Below are 26481 nucleotides of genomic sequence, written 5' to 3'. Positions count from 1 at the left end.
ACATCAGCACCCGACCTCACTAATGCTCGTGACTGAATGGAAGCAAGTCCCCGCAGCAATGTTCCAACATCTAGTGGGAAGCCTTTCCATACGAGTGGAGGCTGTCAGAGCAGCAAAGGGGGGACCAACTATGTATTAATGCCCATGATTTTGGAATGAGATGTTCGACGTGCAGGTGTCCACATACTTTTGACTATGTAGTGCGTGTGTGACGATTAATGAGCAGCACAGTGAAGAGGTTTGTGTTTGACTTGTAATGTGGGCGGTGAGACAGGACAGAGGGGGGTTGGTGGTAAGATTGATGAAATGGATTTCCAACACTATGAGCCTGATCTGTAAAAGCCACCACCTCTACTGTAAAGACTGTTGTGAGTGTTTGTGTGTGTGATATATTTGATATAAAAGTGACAGATGGACCTGTCACTGTGTAACCGTCACAGACCGCCATGTTTACCCAGGAGGCATTGCTTAGAGGGTTTGTTATGACGAAAGGGAGCGCCAAAAGGAGATCACATTACCCTCCTCACTCATCACCCTCAGATGGCTCCATATATCCTTCTCTCCAGTACCTCCGCCCCTCTCTCCAGTGCCTCCCTCCCTCCCTCTCTCCAGTGCCTCCCTCCCTCCCTCTCTCCAGTGCCTCCCTCCCTCCCTCTCTCCAGTGCCTCCCTCCCTCCCTCTCTCCAGTGCCTCCCTCCCTCCCTCCCTCTCTCCAGTGCCTCCCTCCCTCCCTCTCTCCAGTGCCTCCCTCCCTCCCTCCTCTCTCAGTGCCTCCCTCCCTCCCCCTCTCTCCAGTGCCTGCCTCCCTCCCTCTCTCCAGTGCCTGCCTCCCTCCCTCTCTCCAGTGCCTGCCTCCCTCCCTCCCTCTCTCCAGTGCCTCCCTCCCTCCCTCCCTCTCTCCAGTGCCTACCCCCTCCCTCCCTCTCTCCAGTGCCTGCCTCCCTCCCTCCCTCTCTCCAGTGCCTGCCTCCCTCCCTCTCTCCAGTGCCTGCCTCCCTCCCTCTCTCCAGTGCCTGCCTCCCTCCCTCTCTCCAGTGCCTGCCTCCCTCCCCTCCAGTGCCTCCCTCCCTCCCTCTCTCCAGTGCCTGCCTCCCTCCCTCTCTCCAGTGCCTCCCTCCCTCCCTCCCTCTCTCCAGTGCCTCCCTCCCTCCCTCCCCTCTCTCCAGTGCCTCCCTCCCTCCCTCTCTCCAGTGCCTGCCTCCCTCCCTCTCTCCAGTGCCTGCCTCCCTCCCTCTCTCCAGTGCCTGCCTCCCTCCCTCTCTCCAGAGCCTGCCTCCCTCCCTCTCTCCAGTGCCTCCCTCCCTCCCTCCCTCTCTCCAGTGCCTGCCTCCCTCCCTCTCTCCAGTGCCTCGCCTCCCTCCCTCTCTCCAGTGCCTGCCTCCCTCCCTCTCTCCAGTGCCTGCCTCCCTCCCCTCTCCAGTGCCTCCCTCCCCCTCTCCAGTGCCTCTACCCCTCTCTCCAGTGCCTCTACCCCTCCCTCTCTCCAGTGCCTCCCTCCCTCCCTCTCTCCAGAGCCTCCCTCCCTCTCTCCAGAGCCTCCCTCCCTCTCTCCAGTACCTCTACCCCTCTCTCCAGTGCCTCCCTCCCTCTCTCCAGAGCCTCCCTCCCTCTCTCCAGTGCCTCTACTCCTCTCTCCAGTGCCTCTACTCCTCTCTCCAGTGCCTCTACTCCTCTCTCCAGTACCTCTACCCCTCCCTCCAGTGCCTCTACCCCTCTCTCCAGTACCTCTACCCCTCTCTCCAGTACCTCTACCCCTCTCTCCAGAGCCTCCCTCCCTCTCTCCAGAGCCTCCCTCCCTCTCTCCAGAGCCTCCCTCCCTCTCTCCAGAGCCTCCCTCCAGTGCCTCTACCCCTCTCTCCAGAGCCTCCCTCCCTCTCTCCAGAGCCTCCCTCCAGTGCCTCTACTCCTCTCTCCAGTACCTCTACCCCTCTATCCAGAGCCTCCCTCTCTCTCTCCAGTGCCTCCCTCCCTCTCTCTCTCCAGTGCCTCCCTCCCTCTCTCTCTCCAGTGCCTCCCTCCCTCTCTCTCTCCAGTGCCTCTACTCCTCTCTCCAGTGCCTCCCTCCCTCTCTCTCTCCAGTGCCTCCCTCCCTCTCTCTCTCCAGTGCCTCCCTCCCTCTCTCTCTCCAGTGCCTCCCTCCCTCTCTCTCTCCAGTGCCTCTACCCCTCTCTCCAGTGCCTCTACCCCTCTCTCCAGTGCCTCTACCCCTCTCTCCAGTGCCTCTACCCCCCTCTCCAGTGCCTCTACCCCCCTCTCCAGTACCTCTAGCCCTCTCTCCAGTACCTCTCGCCCTCTCTCCAGTACCTCTCGCCCTCTCTCCAGTGCCTCCTAGCCCTCTCTCCAGTACCTCTCCCTCTCTCCAGTACCTCTCGCCCTCTCTCCAGTACCTCTCGCCCTCTCTCCAGTACCTCTCGCCCTCTCTCCAGTACCTCTCGCCCTCTCTCCAGTACCTCTCGCCCTCTCTCCAGTACCTCTAGCCCTCTCTCCAGTACCTCTAGCCCTCTCTCCAGTGCCTCTAGCCCTCTCTCCAGTGCCTCTAGCCCTCTCTCCAGTGCCTCTAGCCCTCTCTCCAGTGCCTCTATCCCTCTCTCCAGTGCCTCTACCCCTCTCTCCAGTGCCTCTATCCCTCTCTCCAGTGCCTCTACCCCTCTCTCCAGTGCCTCTACCCCTCTCTCCAGTGCCTCTACCCCTCTCTCCAGTGCCTCTACCCCTCTCTCCAGTGCCTCTTCCTCTACCCCTCTCTCCAGTACCTCTTCCTCACCCCTCTCTCCAGTGCCTCTTCCTCTACCCCTCTCTCCAGTGCCTCTCCTCTACCCCTCTCTCCAGTACCTCTTCCTCTACCCCTCTCTCCAGTACCTCTTCCTCTACCCCTCTCTCCAGTACCTCTTCCTCTACCCCTCTCTCCAGTACCTCTTCCTCTACCCCTCTCTCCAGTACCTCTTCCTCTACCCCTCTCTCCAGTACCTCTTCCTCTACCCCTCTCTCCAGTACCTCTTCCCTCTACCCCTCTCTCCAGTACCTCTCCCTCTACCCCTCTCTCCAGTACCTCTCCCTCTACCCCTCTCTCAGTACCTCTTCCTCTACCCCTCTCTCCAGTACCTCTTCCTCTACCCCTCTCTCCAGTACCTCTTCCTCTACCCCTCTCTCCAGTACCTCTTCCTCTACCCCTCTCTCCAGTACCTCTTCCTCTACCCCTCTCTCCAGTACCTCTTCCTCTACCCCTCTCTCCAGTACCTCTTCCTCTACCCCTCTCTCCAGTACCTCTTCCTCTACCCCTCTCTCCAGTACCTCTTCCTCTACCCCTCTCTCCAGTACCTCTTCCTCTACCCCTCTCTCCAGTACCTCTCCCTCTACCCCTCTCTCCAGTACCTCTCCCTCTACCCCTCTCTCCAGTACCTCTCCCTCTACCCCTCTCTCCAGAACCTCTCCCTCTACCCCTCTCTCCACTACCTCTTCCTCTACCCCTCTCTCCAGTACCTCTTCCTCTACCCCTCTCCCCAGTACCTCTTCCTCTACCCCTCTCTCCAGTACCTCTTCCTCTACCCCTCTCTCCAGTACCTCTTCCTCTACCCCTCTCTCCAGTACCTCTTCCTCTACCCCTCTCTCCAGTACCTCTTCCTCTACCCCTCTCCAGTACCTCTTCCTCTACCCCTCTCCAGTACCTCTTCCTCTACCCCTCTCTCCAGTACCTCTTCCTCTACCCCCCCTCTCCAGTACCTCTTCCTCTACCCCCTCTCCAGTACCTCTTCCACTACCCCCTCTCTCCAGTACCTCTTCCTCTACCCCTCTCTCCAGTACCTCTTCCTCTACCCCCTCTCCAGTACCTCTTCCTCTACCCCTCTCTCCAGTACCTCTTCCTCTACCCCTCTCTCCAGTACCTCTTCCTCTACCCCTCTCTCCAGTACCTCTTCCTCTACCCCTCTCTCCAGTACCTCTTCCTCTACCCCTCTCTCCAGTACCTCTTCCTCTACCCCTCTCTCCAGTACCTCTTCCACTACCCCTCTCTCCAGTACCTCTTCCACTACCCCTCTCTCCAGTACCTCTTCCTCTACCCCTCTCTCCAGTACCTCTTCCTCTACCCCTCTCTCCAGTACCTCTTCCTCTACCCCTCTCTCCAGTACCTCTTCCTCTACCCCTCTCTCCAGTACCTCTTCCTCTACCCCTCTCTCCAGTACCTCTTCCTCTCTTTCTTGCTCCCTGTCTCCAGTTCCCCTCCCTCTTTCTCTCTTAATCTATTTCACTTTCTCTCCCTTTTACCTCCAGATGTTTATCTCGCAGATAAAACACAAACACACGTCTCTTCCTGTGTACAGAGGGGTTGCTGACAGATGTATAGATAGCAGCGTGAAGGAGACATGGAAAGGGGGAAGAAAAGACGGGAGGGAGGGAGACATCCGCCTGACTACCAACCACAAGATCAACAGAGATGAGCCTCACCTCTGAAAAACTAAAGAAACAAAGTGGAAGAAAGCAGGGGAAGGAGAAGAAGAAGTGGTAAACTAGGACAAGAGATACACTGCAATTGGGCAACAGGTCGCTCCTAGGAATTATATTTTTATAATACATATATATTTGCTCCTGCTCTCCTTAACTCTAACAAACACAAACCTACCCACCTACACATGTTACATACACGCTCACGCTACACACACACACAGTGGTGGCTCTAACCTGAACCTCAATCAGTTATTTTAAGTGTGATGTGAGATAAGTCTGTCTGCTTTCATCGGTGGTGACCTGTCCTCTCACCACAGACCTCTGGACCTGTCCTCTCACCACAGACCTCTGGACCTGTCCTCTCACCACAGACCTCTGGACCTGTCCTCTCACCACAGCACTCTGGACCTGTCCTCTCACCACAGCACTCTGGACCTGTCCTCTCACCACAGCTCTCTGGACCTGTCCTCTCACCACAGCTCTCTGGACCTGTCCTCTCACCACAGCACTCTGGACCTGTCCTCTCACCACAGCACTCTGGACCTGTCCTCTCACCACAGCACTCTGGACCTGTCCTCTCACCACAACTCCCTGGACCTGTCCTCTCACCACAGCAATCTGGACCTGTCCTCTCACCACAGCAATCTGGACCTGTCCTCTCACCACAACTCTCTGGACCTGTCCTCTCACCACAGCACTCTGGACCTGTCCTCTCACCACAACTCCCTGGACCTGTCCTCTCACCACAGCAATCTGGACCTGTCCTCTCACCACAGCACTCTGGACCTGTCCTCTCACCACAACAATCTGGACCTGTCCTCTCACCACAGCAATCCTGGACCTGTCCTCTCACCACAGCAATCTGGACCTGTCCTCTCACCACAGCACTCCTGGACCTGTCCTCTCACCACAACTCCCTGGACCTGTCCTCTCACCACAACTCTCTGGACCTGTCCTCTCACCACAACTCTCTGGACCTGTCCTCTCACCACAACATCTCTGGACCTGTCCTCTCACCACAACTCTCTGGACCTGTCCTCTCACCACAACTCTCTGGACCTGTCCTCTCACCACAACTCTCTGGACCTGTCCTCTCACCACAACTCTCTGGACCTGTCCTCTCACCACAACTCTCTGGACCTGTCCTCTCACCACAGCTCTCTGGACCTGTCCTCTCACCACAACTCTCTGGACCTGTCCTCTCACCACAACTCTCTGGACCTGTCCTCTCACCACAACTCCCTGGACCTGTCCTCTCACCACAACTCCCTGGACCTGTCCTCTCACCACAACTCCCTGGACCTGTCCTCTCACCACAACTCCCTGGACCTGTCCTCTCACCACAACTCCCTGGACCTGTCCTCTCACCACAGCAATCTGGACCTGTCCTCTCACCACAGCAATCTGGACCTGTCCTCTCACCACAACTCCCTGGACCTGTCCTCTCACCACAGCAATCTGGACCTGTCCTCTCACCACAGCAATCTGGACCTGTCCTCTCACCACAGCAATCTGGACCTGTCCTCTCACCACAGCAATCTGGACCTGTCCTCTCACCACAGCAATCTGGACCTGTCCTCTCACCACAGCAATCTGGACCTGTCCTCTCACCACAGCAATCTGGACCTGTCCTCTCACCACAGCAATCTGGACCTGTCCTCTCACCACAACTCTCTGGACCTGTCCTCTCACCACAACTCTCTGGACCTGTCCTCTCACCACAGCTCTCTGGACCTGTCCTCTCACCACAGCAATCTGGACCTGTCCTCTCACCACAACTCCCTGGACCTGTCCTCTCACCACAACTCCCTGGACCTGTCCTCTCACCACAACTCCCTGGACCTGTCCTCTCACCACAACTCCCTGGACCTGTCCTCTCACCACAACTCCCTGGACCTGTCCTCTCACCACAACTCCCTGGACCTGTCCTCTCACCACAACTCCCTTGACCTGTCCTCTCACCACAACTCCCTGGACCTGTCCTCTCACCACAACTCCTTGGACCTGTCCTCTGGACACTCATTCCCACTCAATACACACAACAGAACAAGGTAAGCGCCCAATCATCCTTCACATTAAGCTACAAGAATGCATATTTGAATTGGTATATACTAAGTCAACAAAACAATATTTACAGTAGGAGGGATGAAATAAAGCCAAGTTGGTTGAATTTCAGGGTGACAGGAATGCTACGTTGGCGCGGTCCCTTAATGTAAGTTAAGGTTTTAATTGAATAGACTCAGTCTGACTAATTACAGTGCTACTGAATGGTCTCATTGTCAAGAAAAGCATTTTACTGTACTTACTGGAAACCACTCTCCCTTTCCCTCTCATTCTCTTATGGAAGTGTGTACTTTTCCCTACACACACACACACACACACACTCTACCCACCCACACACACACACACACACACACACTCTACCCACCCACACACACACACTCTACCCACCCACACACACACACACTCTACCCACCCACACACAAACACTCTACCCACCACACACACTCTACCTACACACACACACACACACACACACACACACACACACTCTACCCACACACACACAAACACTCTACCCACCACACACACTCTACCTACACACACACACACACACACACACACACACACACACTCTACCCACACACACACACACACACACACACACACACACACACTACCTACACATCAGTACACATCCCTCTTCGTACACACAGTCTGAGACACAATGGAGTGTAGAGGTCGTAACCCTGTCTGTCATCTGCAGACTATCTGTCTAACAGACAAATTAACTCCACTAAAGCAAGCAGACTGTGCCGCAGTGGTGGAAAAAATACCAAATTGTCATACTTAAAAGTAAAGATCCCTTATTAGAAAATGACTCAGGTAAAAGTGAAAGTCACCCAGTAAAATAGGGTGGTAGGTAGCCTAGTGGTTAGAAGGTTGGACTAGTAACTGAAAGGTTCAAATCCCTGAGCTGACAAGGTAAAAATCTGTCGTTATGCCCCTGAACAAGGCAGTTAACCCACTGTTCCTAGACTGTCAATGAAAATAAGAATTTGTTCATAAATGACTTGCCTAGTTAAATAAAGGTAAAATATATACTGCTCAAAAAAATAAAGGGAACACTAAAACAACACATCCTAGATCTGAATGAATGAAATAATCTTATTAAATACTTTTTTCTTTACATAGTTGAATGTGCTGACAACAAAATCACACAAAAATAATCAATGGAAATCCAATTTATCAACCCATGGAGGTCTGGATTTGGAGTCACACTCAAAATTAAAGTGGAAAACCACACTACAGGCTGATTCAACTTTGATGTAATGTCCTTAAAACAAGTCAAAATGAGGCTCAGTAGTGTGTGTGGCCTCCACGTGCCTGTATGACCTCCCTACAACGCCTGGGCATGCTCCTGATGAGGTGGCGGATGGTCTCCTGAGGGATCTCCTCCCAGACCTGGACTAAAGCATCCGCCAACTCCTGGACAGTCTGTGGTGCAACGTGGCGTTGGTGGATGGAGTGAGACATGATGTCCCAGATGTGCTCAATTGGATTCAGGTCTGGGGAACGGGCGGGCCAGTCCATAGCATCAATGCTTTCCTCTTGCAGGAACTGCTGACACACTCCAGCCACATGAGGTCTAGCATTGTCTTGCATTAGGAGGAACCCAGGGCCAACCGCACCAGCATATGGTCTCACAAGGGGTCTGAGGATCTCATCTTGGTACCTAATGGCAGTCAGGCTACCACTGGCGAGCACATGGAGGGCTGTGCGGCCCCCCAAAGAAATGCCACCCCACACCATGACTGACCCACTGCCAAACCGGTCATGCTGGAGGATGTTGCAGGCAGCAGAACGTTCTCCACGGCGTCTCCAGACTCTGTCACATGTGCTCAGTGTGAACCTGCTTTCATCTGTGAAGAGCACAGGGCGCCAGTGGCGAATTTGCCAATCTTGGTGTTCTCTGGCAAATGCCAAACGTCCTGCACGGTGTTGGGCTGTAAGCACAACCCCCACCTGTGGACGTCGGGCCCTCATAGAGTCTGTTTCTGACCGTTTGAGCAGACACATGCACATTTGTGGCCTGCTGGAGGTCATTTTGCAGGGCTCTGGCAGTGCTTCTCCTGCTCCTCCTTGCACAAAGGCGGAGGTAGCGGTCCTGCTGCTGGGTTGTTGCCCTCCTACGGCCTCCTCCACGTCTCCTGATGTACTGGCCTGTCTCCTGGTAGCGCCTCCATGCTCTGGACACTACGCTGACAGACACAGCAAACCTTCTTGCCACAGCTCGCATTGATGTGCCATCTTTGATGAGCTACACTACCTGAGCCACTTGTGTGGGTTGTAGACTCCGTCTCATGCTACCACTAGAGTTAAAGCACCGCCAGCATTCAAAAGTGACCAAAACATCAGCCAGGAAGCACTCCTTTATTGGGGGTGTCTTGCTAATTGCCTATAATTTCCACCTGTTGTCTATTCCATTTGCACAACAGCAGGTGATAATAATTGTCAATCAGTGTTGCTTCCTAATTGGACAGTTTGATTTCACAGAAGTGTGATTGACTTGGAGTTACATTGTGTTGTTTAAGTGTTCCCTTTATTTTTTGAGCAGTGTATATATATATTTGTTTTTAAATACTACTTGCATAAAAGTCTAAAAGCATTTGGTTTTAAATATACTGAAGAATCAAAAGTAAAAATCATTTCAAATTGCTTTTATTAAGCAAACCAGAGGGCACCATTTTATTTATTTATTTACGGAAAGCCAGGGGCATACTCCAACACTCAGACATTATTTACAAATGAAACGTGTGATTAGTGAGTCTGCCAGATCAGAGGCAGTAGGGATGACCAGGGATGTTCTCCTGATAAGCATTTAAAATGTAACGAGTACTTTTGGGTGTCAGGGAAAATGTATTGAGTAAAAAGTACATTATTTTCTTAAGGAATGTAGTGAAGTAAAAGTTGTCAAAAATATAAATAGTAAAGTAAAGTACAGATACCCCCAAAAAACTTCTTAAGTAGTACTTTAAAGTATTTCTACTTAAGTACTTTACACCACTGTTGAGACGGAGTGTGTGTGTTTATTCTCATGACAGTAATCCAGACACTTAGGATCAGCAGACTCTACATGAAAACAACATAAACACTGACCCTCAACTCAGCCAGCCTAATTCACAGGTTTAAATGGAATCTGACCAGAGCATACTGTGTTCTATAGTGTCTCCTATGCCAACGTGTGCGTGTGCGTGTGTGTGTGTGTGTGTGAGAGTGTGTGAGAGAGAGAGAGAAACGGGATGAGAGGAGAGAAAGCGATACAGCAGTATGTGTCTTTCATCTCTTTCTCCAGGAAGACACCAGACACCTTAATTACCTCCACCTGTGAGCAGACAAAGAGACACACACACCAATCTCTACTCTGCCACACCCCGATTCCCACGGTAACACTCTAGAGCCCACACAGACCCAAAGAGGAGCGGGAGGAGGGAGTGGCTGGGTGGAAGAGGTGAGGAAGATGTACTCACATCCAGTGAGTCCTCGTTGACGATGAGGAGGGACATGCCGTGGGTCACCAGACGACAGGAGTAGCCTGAGACAGAGAATACAATACCAGATACAGCACAGAAATAGACACACATCTCTCTCTCTCTCTCTCTCTCTCTCTCTCTCTCTCTCTCTCTCTCTCCCTCCATGCCTCTCTCTCTCTCTCTCTCTCTCTCTCTCTCTCTCTCTCATCCTCTCTCTCTCTCTCTCTCTCTCCCTCTCTCTCTCTCTCTCTCTCTCTCTCTCCTCTCTCTCTCTCTCTCCATGCCTCTCTCTCTCTCTCTCTCTCTCTCTCTCTCTCACCTATGTTGATGGCGGTCTCCTGTTTGTCTCCAGTGAGGACCCAGATCTTTATGTCGGCCTTCATCAGAGTAGCGATGGTCTCAGGGACCCCTGCCTGGAGGCGGTCCTCTATAGCTGTGGCCCCCAACAACAACAAATCCTACACAGAGAGAGAGAGGGGGGGGTCTTTTAAGCTACACCCAAGTTGAAGAGACTGGCTGTGCTGCAGAAACATTAGACAGGGTAAGAAGTGGTGTGTATCATGTCTCTGTATGTGGGTTAAACAGCAACATTCATTTTGAACTCTATTAAAACACGCAAATACAGTGATGTAGTCTCCCATACACACCCACACACCAGTTTTAAGGGGCTCTTGGCAGACTGGTGAGGGTAATTATCACTGTGGTTTACCTCAACCCTTTCCTCTTCCCTCACTTTTATCCCATCACCTTCCCTCTCCTCTCCTCTGGGCCTTCTCAAAACCCCTCTTTACTGGAGTACTGCCTCACATTATAGCCAAACAAAGGCAGCTGTGGAGTCATGTGCCGTCCTATTGGCCAGCCTTAATGTATACACTCTCAGAATGAATGTAGTGCCTACAGCTGCCATGTCCAGACTATTACTGACCACGGACATGATCACGTCCAGATGTATACTAGAGATGTCCTCTGGTTAGCGCGCACACACACACACAGAGAGAGGGGGGGGAGTTTCCTCTGGGGAAACATGGCTTCTTTGGCACTGAGAGGTCATAAATCTCAACAGTTGATCAGTGGGACCACTCTGCCCTCTGCTGGACAAACCCACCAACCCAGCAACACACTGACTGAAGGGGATGGAGTGAGGGGTAGTCACTATCTTACCATGCTAGACATTACAGAGATATATCTTTGCAATAGCAATGCTAATCAGTAACCGCTAAGCCCAACCTTAACCCTTACCTTCTCTAGCAGTTCATAACAGTCCTCTAGTTTCTGGGCCCGGTCTTTGATGATGGTGCTAATCCTGGTGTACTCCTTCAGCCACTCCTGATATACCCCCTCCTCCAGATCAACATAGGTAAAACACAGAGTCCGTAGACCTGGGGGGGGGGACAAGGTCAACATGTAATACAGTAGTAATAATGTAGATAATAAAAAGGGAGTGAAAGGGGAAAATGAATCTTGCAGAGAAAAAGATGGTAAAAAGGTAAGAGAACGTAGACAAAAGACAGCAGGAACAAATATGAGGAGCACATTTAAAGAGAAAGGCCGTACCCTCGCTGGCGAACTGTTCCAGATGTGCCATGGTCAACTCTTTATACTGAGACGCATCAGTGAGACGCTCAAAGATCACATTATCCTGAAACACACACCATGACATCATCAACACGCGCCGGTTCATCTTCAACATGAGCAATGCCACTATGGTAAATAAACTGTGACTCGGGTCAATGACTGGGGGATACTCACTGCTCCCTTGCAGTACAGACGCAGTTTCCCATCGGGGGTTCGGACCACTACAGACATGCGCTTACGGTTACTGTAGAAAAGGGAATGACTGTTAAGTGTCTGTGAATGTGTGTGTGTGTGTGTGTGTGTGTGTGTGTGTGGGTTTTACTGACCTTGAAAACTCCAGCACATTCAGCAACTCAAAGCTCTTCTCCTTCCCCCTCTGAAAGACACAAACAAACAGAAAGAATTCAACAGAGAAGAGAATGACGCACCTCATCCCGTGTCTCAAACCCACACTTACAGCTTCCATGATAACGGAGCCAGGAGTCCTTGCTGTGAAAACGAAGCCCAGACCTTTGGCTCCTTTCACCAGAGCTCCTTCATCTGAGGAAAGAAAACACACATGTTGAGTTGATTCGATTGGCTCTAAGGTGTAGTAGCTTGGATGTGATTGGTTCTACTGTCTAGTAGCCGAGTTATGATTGGCTCCTAGGTGTATAAGCTGCGTCGTGATAGGCCGTCTACCTGGCGAGGAGGCCTGGTAAATAAGCTGGTCCTCCTCTCTCTCTGGGACCACGGTGTGACACACCGCCATCATCGTCAGGAACTCACAGATCTGAGCAGAGGTCGGCTGGAGAGAGAGAGAGAGAGAGAGAGAGAGAGAGAGAGAGAGAGAGAGCGAGCAACAAAGAGAAAGAGAGGGTAGTCATACACAGCCCAGTGTCATTCTCATTCAGTATAATAACTATGATGACAGAAGGGGAACACCTACGTGGTTCTTCTCAATGTTCTGGATGAGAGTGGGGTCATCAAACTCTGTGGTGTTAAGACTGCTGGACGGCAGGGGGCTGAGAGAGAAGACGGACAGAATGAAACACTACTAATCTACATAAAACAAAAATACAGCACAGCCAAAGCTGACCTGAAGTCCTCCATGGAACCATCAACATCTAGGTCAGGGAAGTGGCCGTATGTGATTCCAGCGATGGTACACTTCTTGAAGTGCATGACGTTACAGGTGAGAGTTCCTGTCTTATCAGAAAACAGATACTTCACCTGGGAGACAGGGGGAAAAGGAAGGATATCAGTTCACAACAGGAATCAACTCTGATTGGTTGAGCCCGGATGTGAACAGGATAAAGATTGGTGGAGTCCATCCTCACCTGGCCCAGTTCTTCGTTGAGATTGGATGTTCGAGCCATGGCGGGTGTGTCTGTCTCCGCGTAGTACATCTCCACATCCTGACACCAAACACAGAGAAGTTGGATGAAAGACATCTAAAGACAGCCAAACGCTCTCCACACACACACACACACACACACGAGCCTGCGTCTGTGCGTACCCAGTTGATGAAGAGTGCCTGTGTGAACTTGACCACCTCCAGAGTGACCAGCAGGCTGATGGGGATGAGGTTGTTGTAGAGGATGATGAAGGTCAGCAGGTTATACCAGAAGTTAGTGGAGATGTCCCCTGTAGACACACACACACACACACAAACGGTTGTATGGAAGAAGAAGAAATGACTAAGAGGCATGTGTGTGTCCAGGGTGTGTGTGTATTCTCACCAGCGCGTGACAGGTACCAGCAGGCCTCCTCAGTGTGTTGTTTGTTCCAGATGGAGGCTCCTATAGAGCTCACTAGCGCCATCACCAGGAGGATGCAGAACAGCACCAGGATCTGGACATTGGTCACCCGCTCCACGTTAGAACGCTTCAGAGGGGCCTTGGTGGAGTTCTGGAAGGAACATACACCACATCATTACATCCTTCGTGTGGAACTACAAAACAACCCAAATGGCAGAGTTCAGGAACTCAGACGACCGCTATGGAGGAAGAACAGCTAACTCTACAGCCTTTACTAGAGTATCACAGTTTAGATTTGCTTGATTCAAGGCTTGAAATGCCTCACCTGCATCAGTTTGGAGTCATGTCCAGTGTAGACTATAATACCCACAACCCATTGTGTGTTCCTGAGCTGGGCACCTCGCAGCAGCACCTGGTCAGGACCCAGAGGAACCGCACTGGAAAACAACAGTGACAAGCAGGTGGAGGTTCAAAATGATGCAATCCTATGTTAGGTGTGTGTTCAGAGAGAGAGAGGCAGTCACGCAGACGAACAGCTCCTGGCCTCTGGTTGTTCAGAGTGAGATTAACAAGATAAATTAGCAAGAAATATATAGGTAATCAAATTGTACAAGTGAAGATCAACACAGGAGGAAAAGATTGACAGAGTGAGAGTTAAAAAAAAACTCTTAATCGTGCTAAGTAAATTCAACGCAGCAGCGACTGAGATACTCCTTACCCCCCACAACCCCATCCCCATCACCCTTATCCACACCCCCAGTCACCAAGGAGGCTCACATGGGGACACCTACTACAGAGGAGCTCTATGGGACCCCAGACACACCCCTCACTGTACCCAGACCCTGTGTACCCCAGCCCCAGACACACCCCTCACTGTACCCAGACCCTGTGTACCCCAGCCCCAGCCCAAGCCCCTGACACACCCCTCACTGTACCCAGACCCTGTGTACCCCAGCCCCAGCCCAAGCCCCTGACACACCCCTCACTGTACCCAGACCCTGTTTACCCCAGCCCCAGACCAAGCCCCAACCGTAAACCCACTACTCTGGTAAACCCACTGAGGGGGCCATCCTCATTGACTCAAATGGGAAATTAATCCAAGAGGATAAACTCTTCCCCCACCACAAGGTGTCCAAAATATGGTGCCCAAAAATGCAGGATCCTGCATCCTGTCTACATCCTGTCCCAGCCTGACTTTGGCACACCAGGCCACATCATTATTCACACCGGCACCAACAACCTGAGAGGAGCAGGAGAGAGTAGGCAGCCTGGTCAACAGAGTAGCAGAGAGGGCCTCTGAGTGGTTCCCCAACTCCCACATCACCATCTCCACTCTGCTGCCCCGCAAAGACTTTCATCCCGTATACCATTCAGAAGGTCAATGCTGACATCACCAGAGGGTGTGGCCTACTCACGAACGTGTACATTGCTCACCACCCACCAATCCCCCCAGAGCATCTGCACGACCACTCCCACCTGAGGAAGCAGACAGTAGGGATGTTTGCAAAGTCTCTAAAGGACGTGGCACAAACATCCCATGCCGCACTGGACAGAGGACCACCCAGAGACCCCTACCAGACCACTGCACCACCAAGGAGCCCCAGGCCCCCTCAACGCCCCACCAGACCCAGCACGCCCCACAGGTCCCACCCACCACCAGAGCATCATCACCTCCATCGGCGCAGCGAGACTGGACCGGGCCCAGCCTACTACCCCACACCAGACCACCACCTCTACCAGACCAGAGAGGAAGCCCCCTGGCCCAGACCTGGCCCCCCTCCCCTCCACAGGGCCCAACAGCAGAACTCTGTAGGATTGAGTGAGATTAAACAGCTCCTCCAATACATCGGCACTAAACACACACACACACACAGTACTAAAAGTTTACTTGTTCAATGAATAGTTACTGTATTTCTGTTATCCTGTTTATCACTCTGAACAACTCAGTAGTTGGTAGTTACTGTATTTCTGTTATCCTGTTTATTACTCTGAACAACTCAGTAGTTGGTAGTTACTGTATTTCTGTTATCCTGTTTATTACTCTGAACAACTCAGTAGTTGGTAGTTACTGTATTTCTGTTATCCTGTTTATCACTCTGAACAACTCAGTAGTTGGTAGTTACTGTATTTCTGCTATCCTGTTTATCACTCTGAACAACTCAGTAGTTGGTAGTTACTGTATTTCTGCTATCCTGTTTATTACTCTGAACAACTCAGTAGTTGGTAGTTACTGTATTTCTGTTATCCTGTTTATTACTCTGAACAACTCAGTAGTTGGTAGTTACTGTATTTCTGTTATCCTGTTTATTACTCTGAACAACTCAGTAGTTGGTAGTTACTGTATTTCTGTTATCCTGTTTATTACTCTAAACAACTCAGTAGTTGGTAGTTACTGTATTTCTGACTGTTATTGTCACATCCTGACCAGTAAAAGATGTTGTTTGTTATTGTAGTTTGGTCAGGGCGTGGCAGGGGGTGTTTGTTTAGAGTGTTTTGGGGTTTGTTGGGCTATGTTCTTGTTAGTCTATTTCTATGTTAGTTCTACAATGTCTATTTCTATGTGGTGTTTATTGGGTTGACCTTCAATTGGAAGCAGCTGCTCCTCGTTGCTTCTAATTGAAGGTCCTATTTAAGAGGGGTGTTTTTTCTATGGGATTTGTGGGTAGTTGTCTCCTGTTTTGTGTTCATGCACCTGACAGGACTGTTTAGTGTCGTTTGTTGTTTTCCTATACGTGTTTCTTTTGTTTTCCTTCTTTAATAAAATAAGAAGATGAGTTTACACGTTCCCGCTGCGTTTTGGTCCAATCCCTACGACACCCGTGACTGTTATTCTGTTTATTACCCTGAACAACTCAGTAGTTAGTAGTTACTGTATTTCTGACTGTTATTCTGTTTATTACCCTGAACAACTCAGTAGTTAGTAGTTACTGTATTTCTGACTGTTATTCTGTTTATTACCCTGAACAACTCAGTAGTTAGTAGTTACTGTATTTCTGACTGTTATTCTGTTTATTACCCTGAACAACTCAGTAGTTAGTAGTTACTGTATTTCTGACTGTTATTCTGTTTATTACCCTGAACAACTCAGTAGTTAGTAGTTACTGTATTTCTGACTGTTATTCTGTTTATTACCCTGAACAACTCAGTAGTTAGTAGTTACTGTATTTCTGACTGTTATTCTGTTTATTACCCTGAACAACTCAGTAGTTAGGTCTGTATTTCTGACTGTTATTCTGTTTATTACCCTGAACAACTCAGTAGTTAGTAGTTACTGTATTTCTGACTGTTATTCTGTTTATTACCCTGAACAACTCAGTAGTTAGTAGTTACTGTATTTCTGACTGTTATTCTGTTTATTACCCTGAACAACTCAGTAGTTAGTAGTTACTGTATTTCTGACTGTTATTCTGTTTATTACCCTGAACAACTCAGTAGTTACTGTATTTCTGACTGTTATTCTGTTTATTACCCTGAACAACTCAGTAGTTAGTAGTTACTGTATTTCTGACTGTTATTCTGTTTATTACCCTGAACAACTCAGTAGTTAGTAGTTACTGTATTTCTGACTGTTATTCTGTTTATTACTCTGAACAACTCAGTAGTCAGTAGTTACTGTATTTCTGACTGTTATTCTGTTTATTACCCTGAACAACTCAGTAGTTAGTAGTTACTGTATTTCTGACTGTTATTCTGTTTATTACCCTGAACAACTCAGTAGTTAGTAGTTACTGTATTTCTGACTGTTATTCTGTTTATTACCCTGAACAACTCAGTAGTTAGTAGTTACTGTATTTCTGACTGTTATTCTGTTTATTACCCTGAACAACTCAGTAGTTAGTAGTTACTGTATTTCTGACTGTTATTCTGTTTATTACCCTGAACAACTCAGTAGTTACTGTATTTCTGACTGTTATTCTGTTTATTACCCTGAACAACTCAGTAGTTAGTAGTTACTGTATTTCTGACTGTTATTCTGTTTATTACCCTGAACAACTCAGTAGTTACTGTATTTCTGACTGTTATTCTGTTTATTACCCTGAACAACTCAGTAGTTACTGTATTTCTGACTGTTATTCTGTTTATTACCCTGAACAACTCAGTAGTTACTGTATTTCTGACTGTTATTCTGTTTATTACCCTGAACAACTCAGTAGTTACTGTATTTCTGACTGTTATTCTGTTTATTACCCTGAACAACTCAGTAGTTACTGTATTTCTGACTGTTATTCTGTTTATTACCCTGAACAACTCAGTAGTTACTGTATTTCTGACTGTTATTCTGTTTATTACCCTGAACAACTCAGTAGTTACTGTATTTCTGACTGTTATTCTGTTTATTACCCTGAACAACTCAGTAGTTACTGTATTTCTGACTGTTATTCTGTTTATTACCCTGAACAACTCAGTAGTTACTGTATTTCTGACTGTTATTCTGTTTATTACCCTGAACAACTCAGTAGTTACTGTATTTCTGACTGTTATTCTGTTTATTACTCTGAACAACTCAGTAGTCAGTAGTTACTGTATTTCTGACTGTTATTCTGTTTATTACCCTGAACAACTCAGTAGTTAGTAGTTACTGTATTTCTGACTGTTATTCTGTTTATTACCCTGAACAACTCAGTAGTTAGTAGTTACTGTATTTCTGACTGTTATTCTGTTTATTACCCTGAACAACTCAGTAGTTAGTAGTTACTGTATTTCTGACTGTTATTCTGTTTATTACCCTGAACAACTCAGTAGTTAGTAGTTACTGTATTTCTGACTGTTATTCTGTTTATTACCCTGAACAACTCAGTAGTTACTGTATTTCTGACTGTTATTCTGTTTATTACCCTGAACAACTCAGTAGTTAGTAGTTACTGTATTTCTGACTGTTATTCTGTTTATTACCCTGAACAACTCAGTAGTTACTGTATTTCTGACTGTTATTCTGTTTATTACCCTGAACAACTCAGTAGTTACTGTATTTCTGACTGTTATTCTGTTTATTACCCTGAACAACTCAGTAGTTACTGTATTTCTGACTGTTATTCTGTTTATTACCCTGAACAACTCAGTAGTTACTGTATTTCTGACTGTTATTCTGTTTATTACCCTGAACAACTCAGTAGTTACTGTATTTCTGACTGTTATTCTGTTTATTACCCTGAACAACTCAGTAGTTACTGTATTTCTGACTGTTATTCTGTTTATTACCCTGAACAACTCAGTAGTTACTGTATTTCTGACTGTTATTCTGTTTATTACCCTGAACAACTCAGTAGTTACTGTATTTCTGACTGTTATTCTGTTTATTACCCTGAACAACTCAGTAGTTACTGTATTTCTGACTGTTATTCTGTTTATTACCCTGAACAACTCAGTAGTTACTGTATTTCTGACTGTGCTATTCATTCTTTTTGCAACATGAAAACATTCAGGGCCTAAACTCAACCTTTGGGCTGAAGAGTTTTGTACAGGAGTTTAAATAAAATCTTAAAGATGTTGATGTCATCATTCTGCAGGAGACATGGTGTAAGGCTGACATTGTCACTCACTGTCCCACAGGCTACAGAGAGGTAATTGTGCCGTCACAGTAACACAGCTCTGTCAATAGAGGCAGAGACTCTGGAGGATTGATCATTTTCTACAAATCCCAACTACAAAATCTAATTGATCCCCTAAATATCACATTTGGTTAAAACTGAAAAAAGAACTTGTACTGACAGAAAAAGATGTGTTCCTTTGCACAATATATATCCCCCCCTCAGAATCCCTATATTACTCAGAGATCTTCCCCACCCTTGAGGAAGAGACGAGCCATTTCCAGGCCCAGGGAAATGTGCTCATCTGTGGGGACACAAATGCACACACAGGAACACTACCTGATCTAACGAGCACACGAGGGGACAGCTTTATTACAGGCCATACTGTTTCTAACTGTCTTAATCTCCCCCATAGAAACAACAGTGACAGCACCGTCAACAAAAACGGAAGGGTTCTGTTGCAGCTCTGTGGAAGCCTGGGTCTGTACTTTGTCAATGGTAGGTTACGGGGGGACTCTTTGGGGAGATTCACCTATTGCTCACCTCTTGACCACAGCACAGTAGACTATATGATTACAGACATTGACCCTTTCTCTCTCAGCTCATTCACTGTCAAGCCACTAACACCTCTGTCTGATCACAGCCAAATTACGTTGTTCCTCAAAAGAACAGACATGGAAACAACCACACATTCACAGCCCAGTAAGCTGTACAACATCAGAAACTCATACAGACGGGCCCAAAACAGCACAGAAGATTACCAGAAAGCAACCTGGAACCAAAATATCCAAACACTCTTAGATAACTTTCTGGATACCACATCCACTCACAGTAAAGAAGGCATCAATCTAGCAGTAAGAAAACATCAACAATATATTCAGGCAAACGGCAAAAGAAGCACAACTGAAATAGATTTTAAAATCTAACCAAAAAAGACCAGCGATGACAACTGGTTTGATGCAGATTATAATTTTACAGACCAGAGATGACAACTGGTTTGATGCAGATTATAATTTTACAGACCAGAGATGACAACTGGTTTGATGCAGATTATAATTTTACAAGGGAAAAAACAAAAGCACAGAGACCCAAATAATGATGAATTACACCTTCATTACTGTGAGACTTTAAAAACTCAGAACCAGAAGTTTAATGGACTAGAAAAATCTATAAAGGACAATCAAAATCCATTGGACTCTCCAATTACTGACCATAAGCTCTATAAGAAACTTCAGGCCCTCAAATAAAAAATAAAAAAGCATGCGGACCTTATGGAATCCTAAATGAGATGCTCAAATTCACTAGTGCAACATTTCAACTGGCTATATTAAAATTGTTTCATTTGATCCTGAGTGTAGGTTATTTCCCTGACATCTGGAATCAAGGACTCATAACCCCAATCTTTAAGAATGGAGACACATTTGACCCTAACATGCTGGCCACACTGCTTGCGTCGTGTGCGAGCGTCCACGTAGCCAGGAGCTAAAATAGAACTTGGTTCTATTTGTGACGCTTGATGCGCTGCAAGTCCCGCCTCTCCCATCTCCTCATTGGTTTTTAGGAGCATATACCCACGTGTCTAGTTGGTTGTGGTAATGCACCTAAAGTTAGTTGCCAACCGCCATATAAAGTCCAAAGAAGAAGAAGAAGCCTGAAGAAGGAGATATTACTAGAAACTAACTTTTACCCTTTTATCTGTGGATTAATTGTCAGAGTAGAGGACCTTGTGCTTTTCAGGTAAAATACCAACCCAACGTTTATATACCAGGACAAATGAGCTAGCAACAGCAAGCTAGCTAGCTTATTTGCCATAAATGTTTAATGCTTTTTGACCTGTCCCTAAATGAATATAGTTGGTTCAGAGTTCGTTTTGATATTTCAACCTGCGTGTCCTGATCGCATCTGGTGTGGGTGGATAAAATCCACATGCACGCGATGGCAAACGCACGCGCGCGAGTAGTCTGGTCAGCATGAAACAATTAGAGGCATTTGTGTGAACAGTAACCATGGGAAGGTTTTCTGTAGTATTATAAATGTAAGAGTTCTGAACTTCCTTAATAAGCACAATGTCTTGAGTAAAAGCTAAATTGGATTTATACCAAAACATCGCACAACTGATCATAATTACACCCTACACACCCTGATAGATAAACATGTCCACCAAAATAATACAAAAATATACGCTTGCTTTATCGACTTCCAAAAAGCATTTGATTTTATTTGGCATACAGGACTGTTCTACAAAGTTATTGAAAGTGGTGTAGGGGGTAAAACATATGACATAATAAAATCAGTGTATACTGGCAAAACGTGCAGCATTAAAATTGTCAAGAAAATAACAGAATTCTTTAACCAGGGGCGGGGGCCTTCGCCAGGGTTGCAATCTGAGCCCTGCACTCTTCAATATTTACATCAACGAATTGGCCACTATTCTAGAAAAATCCTCAGCCGCTGGTGTTAGTCTCCACAATTCAGAAGTTAAATGCCTACTCTTTGTAGATGACCTATGCCTGCTGTCACCCACAGCACATGGCCGACAGCAGAGCCTGGACCTGCTAGAGCAGTACTGCCAGACCTGGGCCCTGGCAGTAAACCCCAAAAATTCAAAAATAAATGAGAGAGAGAGTGTTCAGTACTTTTGGTTGTCCAGGCGTAGAGTCCCAGTGAAGTCATACAGGTGTCTGTTGGGCTCTTCACACTCCAGACGGCCAGAGAGACCCACCAGCTCCTCCAGAGACTGGAGACCAGCTGTGAGAGGGAGACCCTGAAATACACACACACACACACACACACACACACCACCTTGTTAGAGCAGGTACACACACACACACACACACACCTTGTTAGAGCAGGTACACACACACACACACACACATCACCAGCTCCTCCAGAGACTGGAGACCAGCTGTGAGAGGGAGACCCTGAAATACACACACACACACACACACACACACCTTGTTAGAGCAGGTACACACACACACACACACACCTTGTTAGAGCAGGTACACACACACACACACACCTTGTTAGAGCAGGTACACACACACACACACACCTTGTTAGAGCAGGTACACACACACACACACACACCTTGTTAGAGCAGGTACACACACACACACCTTGTTAGAGCAGGTACACACACACACACCTTGTTAGAGCAGGTACACACACACACACACACACACACACACACACACACACACACACACACACACCTTGTTAGAGCAGGTACACACACACACACCTTGTTAGAGCAGGTACACACACACACACAGCACAGCGTTGGGGTGATTCTGCATGCGTCCCACCTGTCTGATCTTCAGGTTGGTTTCTCCGTCCAGGTTGGAGGTCTCAGTATAACACATGGCCTGAGGCTCACTGCGGAGAGAGATGGAGTCCAACTTTACCACAACATTCATCTATGCAATAGTCAAATAACAATATTGAATCATTGATCAAACATAATGTTGACAACCCTCAATGCCTCCCCTATTACTAGCCTGACAACACTGATCAAACACTACTTTAACTAACACTGACCACACAAACACAAGACCGCAAACCAACCTGGAGGACACTATGACCATGTCAGCTGGAAGATGCTGCCCATTGGTCACCTTCACTATGTCTCCTACTGCCACCTTGTGGCCAGGACGCAGCAATGCAACAGCATGAAGTCAGAATGACATTGGAAATGGATGGGGGAAGAAAGAGAGAGATGGTGGTGGAGGGAGAGAGATGGTGGAGGGAAAGAGAGGGGGATGGTGGTGGAGGGAGAGAGATGGTGGAGGGAGAGAGAGGGGATGGTGGTGGAGGGAGAGAGATGGTGGAGGGAAAGAGAGGGGGATGGTGGTGGAGGGAGAGAGATGGTGGAGGGAGAGAGAGGGGGATGGTGGTGGAGGGAGAGAGATGGTGGAGGGAGAGAGAGGGGATGGTGGTGGAGGGAGAGAGATGGTGGAGGGAGAGGGGATGGAGGGAGAGAGATGGTGGAAGGAAAGAGAGGGGAGATGGTGGTGGAGGGGGAGAGAGGTGGTGGAGGGGGAGAGAGGTGGTGGAGGGGGAGAGAGAGGGATGGTGGTGGAGGGAGAGAGAGGGATGGTGGTGGAGGGAGAGAGAGGGATGGTGGTGGAGGGAGAGAGAGGGATGGTGGTGGAGGGAGAGAGAGGGATGGTGGTGGAGGAAGAGAGGGAGGGTGGAGAGAGGGAGGGAGAGAGAGGGATGGTGGAGAGAGGGAGAGAGAAAGTGACAGTGAGCAGCGAGTAGCTTTACTGTGGATGTTAAAGTCTGACGTGTCCCTCAGTCAGAGCAAGCTGCTCAGCATTAGATACAAAGGATACTCAACAACGTGGAGAAAGATGCCAGAGAACATTCTGGAGAGGTACAGAATGAGCCATGCAGTCTTTATTACTAGGGCCCAGAGTTTTCCTTCACCATATCACCTGATGAGGAAAAACTCTGGGCCCTAGTTACAGGCTGCAACTAGAGTTAGGACTTTTCCCATGTTCAGGTGGTGTGTTGTGGAAAGTGTGGGCTCCATATGTAACCACTAGTCAGACAGGCTGTTGACAGGATGAGGGTAATAGTACCTGTTTCCATATGATGGTCTGCCAGGCTCCATTCCCCAGAACTGAGACACAATGACAACAGAGCTGTTAGACTAAACACGTCATATACTGCTGCTCTTTCCTAAAATACAAGTGTCTATTCCCTTAAGCTACATGGAATTCACTCATGAAACGGACTAGCACGGGTTCACACATGTCCAATACCTGTGGTCTTTTTCTTGTTGACTGTGTTGTCTGCCTTGTGTCTTTGCTGTAAAGAGACGGAGAGGGGGTGTTAGCGCCTTACCAGTCTCCCTCCCTTTTTCTGTCACATTAGATGCACAAGAACGGCACTGTGCTGGCTAAGCAATTGTTTTGGAACAGAGGGGGAGATTTATAAACTCTGCAGGGTGTTGTTCCACAGCGGAGGAGCTGACCTGTGACTGCTGACCTGTGACTGCTGACCTGTGACTGCTGACCTGTGACTGCTGACCTGTGACTGCTGACCTGTGACTGCTGACCTGTGACTGCTGACCTGTGACTGCTGACCTGTGACCGTCCTACTTACATAATCCTCTATGATCTCTTTGATCCCGGCCACAGTGAGGATGAAGATGAGCGGTACCAGGGTGGTGTAGCGACCCGTAGGAGAAACATCAGGGATTTGCTGAGGAAGAACGCAGAGACAATGTTGAGGAAACGCTGACGGTTTGTTTAGACACGGTCAGGTCGTCAGTGCAGGTTACAGATAGAAATGTAATGGATAGAGCTGATTTGTTTCATAGTTCTACTCCACAGAGAATCATATCTTGTCTTGACAACACACTTCTATGTGAAAGCTCTACATTGCTCCCTCCAGAGTAAACCACCTGTACTGGGCGTGGCCTACCTGCATCAGGGCGATGAAGAGGAAGAAGGCGTTGGCGGCCCGGCGGATCTGCTCGTACAAGAAACGAGGCAAGAAGGTGAGCACCCCGTACTTAGTGGTACTGAGGAGGAGAAAGAGGAGGAGGAGGGATACATGTACGACACAGGGTTAGTCACCACGGTAATGAAACACAAATACGCACACCAAAAAAGTAATCCCCCGTGGGCTGTGTGTATACTGTAGACAAAAATAGGGAGTTTGATTTTATTTTTCAGAAACTTTCTCGGTGTTCTCCAGGGTAACACAGAGCTAGTCACTCGAGTTTAAATCCCTTCTTCAAAACATTCTTCAGAAATCTCCACTAAAATGATCGATGCACATGAAACCCCATTACAGAGACAACACAATTAGACTCAAAATGTCCTATGGCGGTGAAACGGGAATATTTCAGATGAATAAAGTTAATATTCAGTTAATAGTAATTAACACAATGATGAGCATATTTATGTTTTCCCTTTTCTGTAATGCACATGATTTCCAGTGTTCTATTTGTGATGGCCACTAGACCTGTTCTGGATGTTCTGGGTTGTTCTCATATGGTTTAACAGTGAATGGCGTGAGAGCTACTGAAGGTGTAAGGACCGAGGACACTGTGAATCTTATAGTGGTGATGACAATATGAATACTGTGTGATTCTGTCAGGGTCTTCTGTTTTGACTTGGTACAATCCTCTCAGGCTGATGTGTCTGGTTAGAATATACAAAGGCCTGTCTCCAGGAGCTGCATGTTGCAACTTGCAATTGAACTGAAATGATTTTGATCTGTGTTTTCAACGACTGCTCTCCTTTTTGTTCAACTAGAAATTCCGGTTACAGGCAGAAAACATTACCGGATCAGGTAGCACATTACTATACCCAGCATTATAACCATGTCATAACAGCTGACAACCTGTCATAATATGGCTATAACACTGTCATGACACACATTTAGACCTGTTGGACATATTTTTATGGCTGGTTATGACACCTACATAAGAGTGTCAAAAGCCACAAAACCTACCACACAAGACAAAAGCTTCTATTACACCATAGCCTATGTGTCAACAGTATGTTCATGTTATTTTAACATGTTCTGAAATGTGAGAATACCCCAAGCCCACAGACCTCCTCCGTCTCATCGGGCCGTCTCTGGCGGTCTGGAAAAGGCTTTTTCTCGGCGTGGCCCTTAAAAAAATGGTCTCCCTGCAACGAGCCCACAGTCACACACAAAGACCAGGATATCAAATAGCAGACGCAACAGCTGAACCGGATACACACACACACCCCTTCTTCTGGTACCACAGTGTGTTGAGATAAGCACATCTGACCCACACGTTAAAGCTGCTTTTATCTAATCTAACAGACAAAGGATGAAGTGTATTTTCTTAGTCCAAGTTAAGTGACACAGGATGGTCATAATGCTTTATGACAGTGCCATAAAGAGTATTTTCTACAAGTTATTTAAAATATGATGGAAAAAAACATGACCGTAAAGAATTCATTACAACAACAACCAAGGACTTAAGAAACAAACTTTCAAGTGAAAGGAAACTTCTTGGCAGGAAAAAACACATTTGAATAAATGCAGGTGTCATAACCATCCATAACATAATACAATATGTCACAGGTGTAAATATATGGGTCATAACAGTGTTTTGACCATTTCTGACAGGTTATGACAAGTTATGTCAGCTGTTATGACACATTATGACATGGTTATGACCGTGGCATAACATGTTATGGCGCTGGGTGTCAAGTAAAGTGTTACCATGGATCTATTATGGGCTGCACACCTTCACACTCCTGCAAATAGATCGAACCTCACTGTTCAAAGCTATATATACACAGACCAAACCTCCTAAATAGGGGTGTATGAGGCCTTGGGAGGCTCACCTTGTCAATCACCTGTATTGCTCAGACAACAGCAATTATTAGCATTGACAATAGCCAGCAGCTGTAAGAGCTTTTTGAGAGACAAAAATAACTACCAGCCTTCCCTTCAGGGTCCGCCGTTATCCTGGCCAATATAGCTAAGTCAAGGGTGTGTTTGTGTGTACGTTTGTGTGTGCGCATTTGTGTGTGTGTCTAAGAGAGTATCTAAATCCTCCATCACATGTAAATCTGGAGATGAGCCCACAGTCACACACAAAGAGCAGGACATCAAACAGCAGCTGCTGACCCAGATACACACCCCTTCTTCTGGTACCTCAGTGTGTTA

General features: G+C 47.6%; 1 protein-coding gene across 3 annotated transcripts in view; it reads right to left on the bottom strand.

Annotated features, from left to right (window-relative positions):
• The window catches only part of LOC106590443 (phospholipid-transporting ATPase IB), a 120415-nt gene that overhangs the window by 72218 nt on the left and 21716 nt on the right, over positions 1–26481 (bottom strand). For 2 of the 3 annotated variants that reach the window (XM_014181490.2, XM_014181492.2), the window contains exons 3-23: positions 24247–24346; positions 23926–24024; positions 23583–23628; positions 23400–23440; positions 22381–22454; positions 22122–22191; positions 21450–21577; positions 13611–13722; positions 13268–13436; positions 13045–13172; positions 12866–12943; positions 12625–12758; positions 12475–12550; positions 12228–12333; positions 12004–12086; positions 11873–11922; positions 11721–11790; positions 11526–11610; positions 11211–11350; positions 10291–10429; positions 9969–10033 (exon numbers count right to left, since the gene is read on the bottom strand). In XM_014181490.2, the coding sequence (XP_014036965.1) occupies positions 9969–10033; positions 10291–10429; positions 11211–11350; positions 11526–11610; positions 11721–11790; positions 11873–11922; positions 12004–12086; positions 12228–12333; positions 12475–12550; positions 12625–12758; positions 12866–12943; positions 13045–13172; positions 13268–13436; positions 13611–13722; positions 21450–21577; positions 22122–22191; positions 22381–22454; positions 23400–23440; positions 23583–23628; positions 23926–24024; positions 24247–24346 (1993 nt within the window). Of the gene's footprint in view, positions 1–9968; positions 10034–10290; positions 10430–11210; positions 11351–11525; positions 11611–11720; positions 11791–11872; positions 11923–12003; positions 12087–12227; positions 12334–12474; positions 12551–12624; positions 12759–12865; positions 12944–13044; positions 13173–13267; positions 13437–13610; positions 13723–21449; positions 21578–22121; positions 22192–22380; positions 22455–23399; positions 23441–23582; positions 23629–23925; positions 24025–24246; positions 24347–26481 lie in introns of those variants that run through there. The other variant, XM_045710739.1, reaches the window with a different exon arrangement.

This window comes from Salmo salar, chromosome ssa29, assembly GCF_905237065.1.
Source record: "Salmo salar chromosome ssa29, Ssal_v3.1, whole genome shotgun sequence".
NCBI lineage: Eukaryota > Metazoa > Chordata > Actinopteri > Salmoniformes > Salmonidae > Salmo > Salmo salar.
The sequence above is the reverse complement of the archived record's forward strand: the minus strand, read 5'-3'. Positions and strand labels throughout refer to the sequence as shown.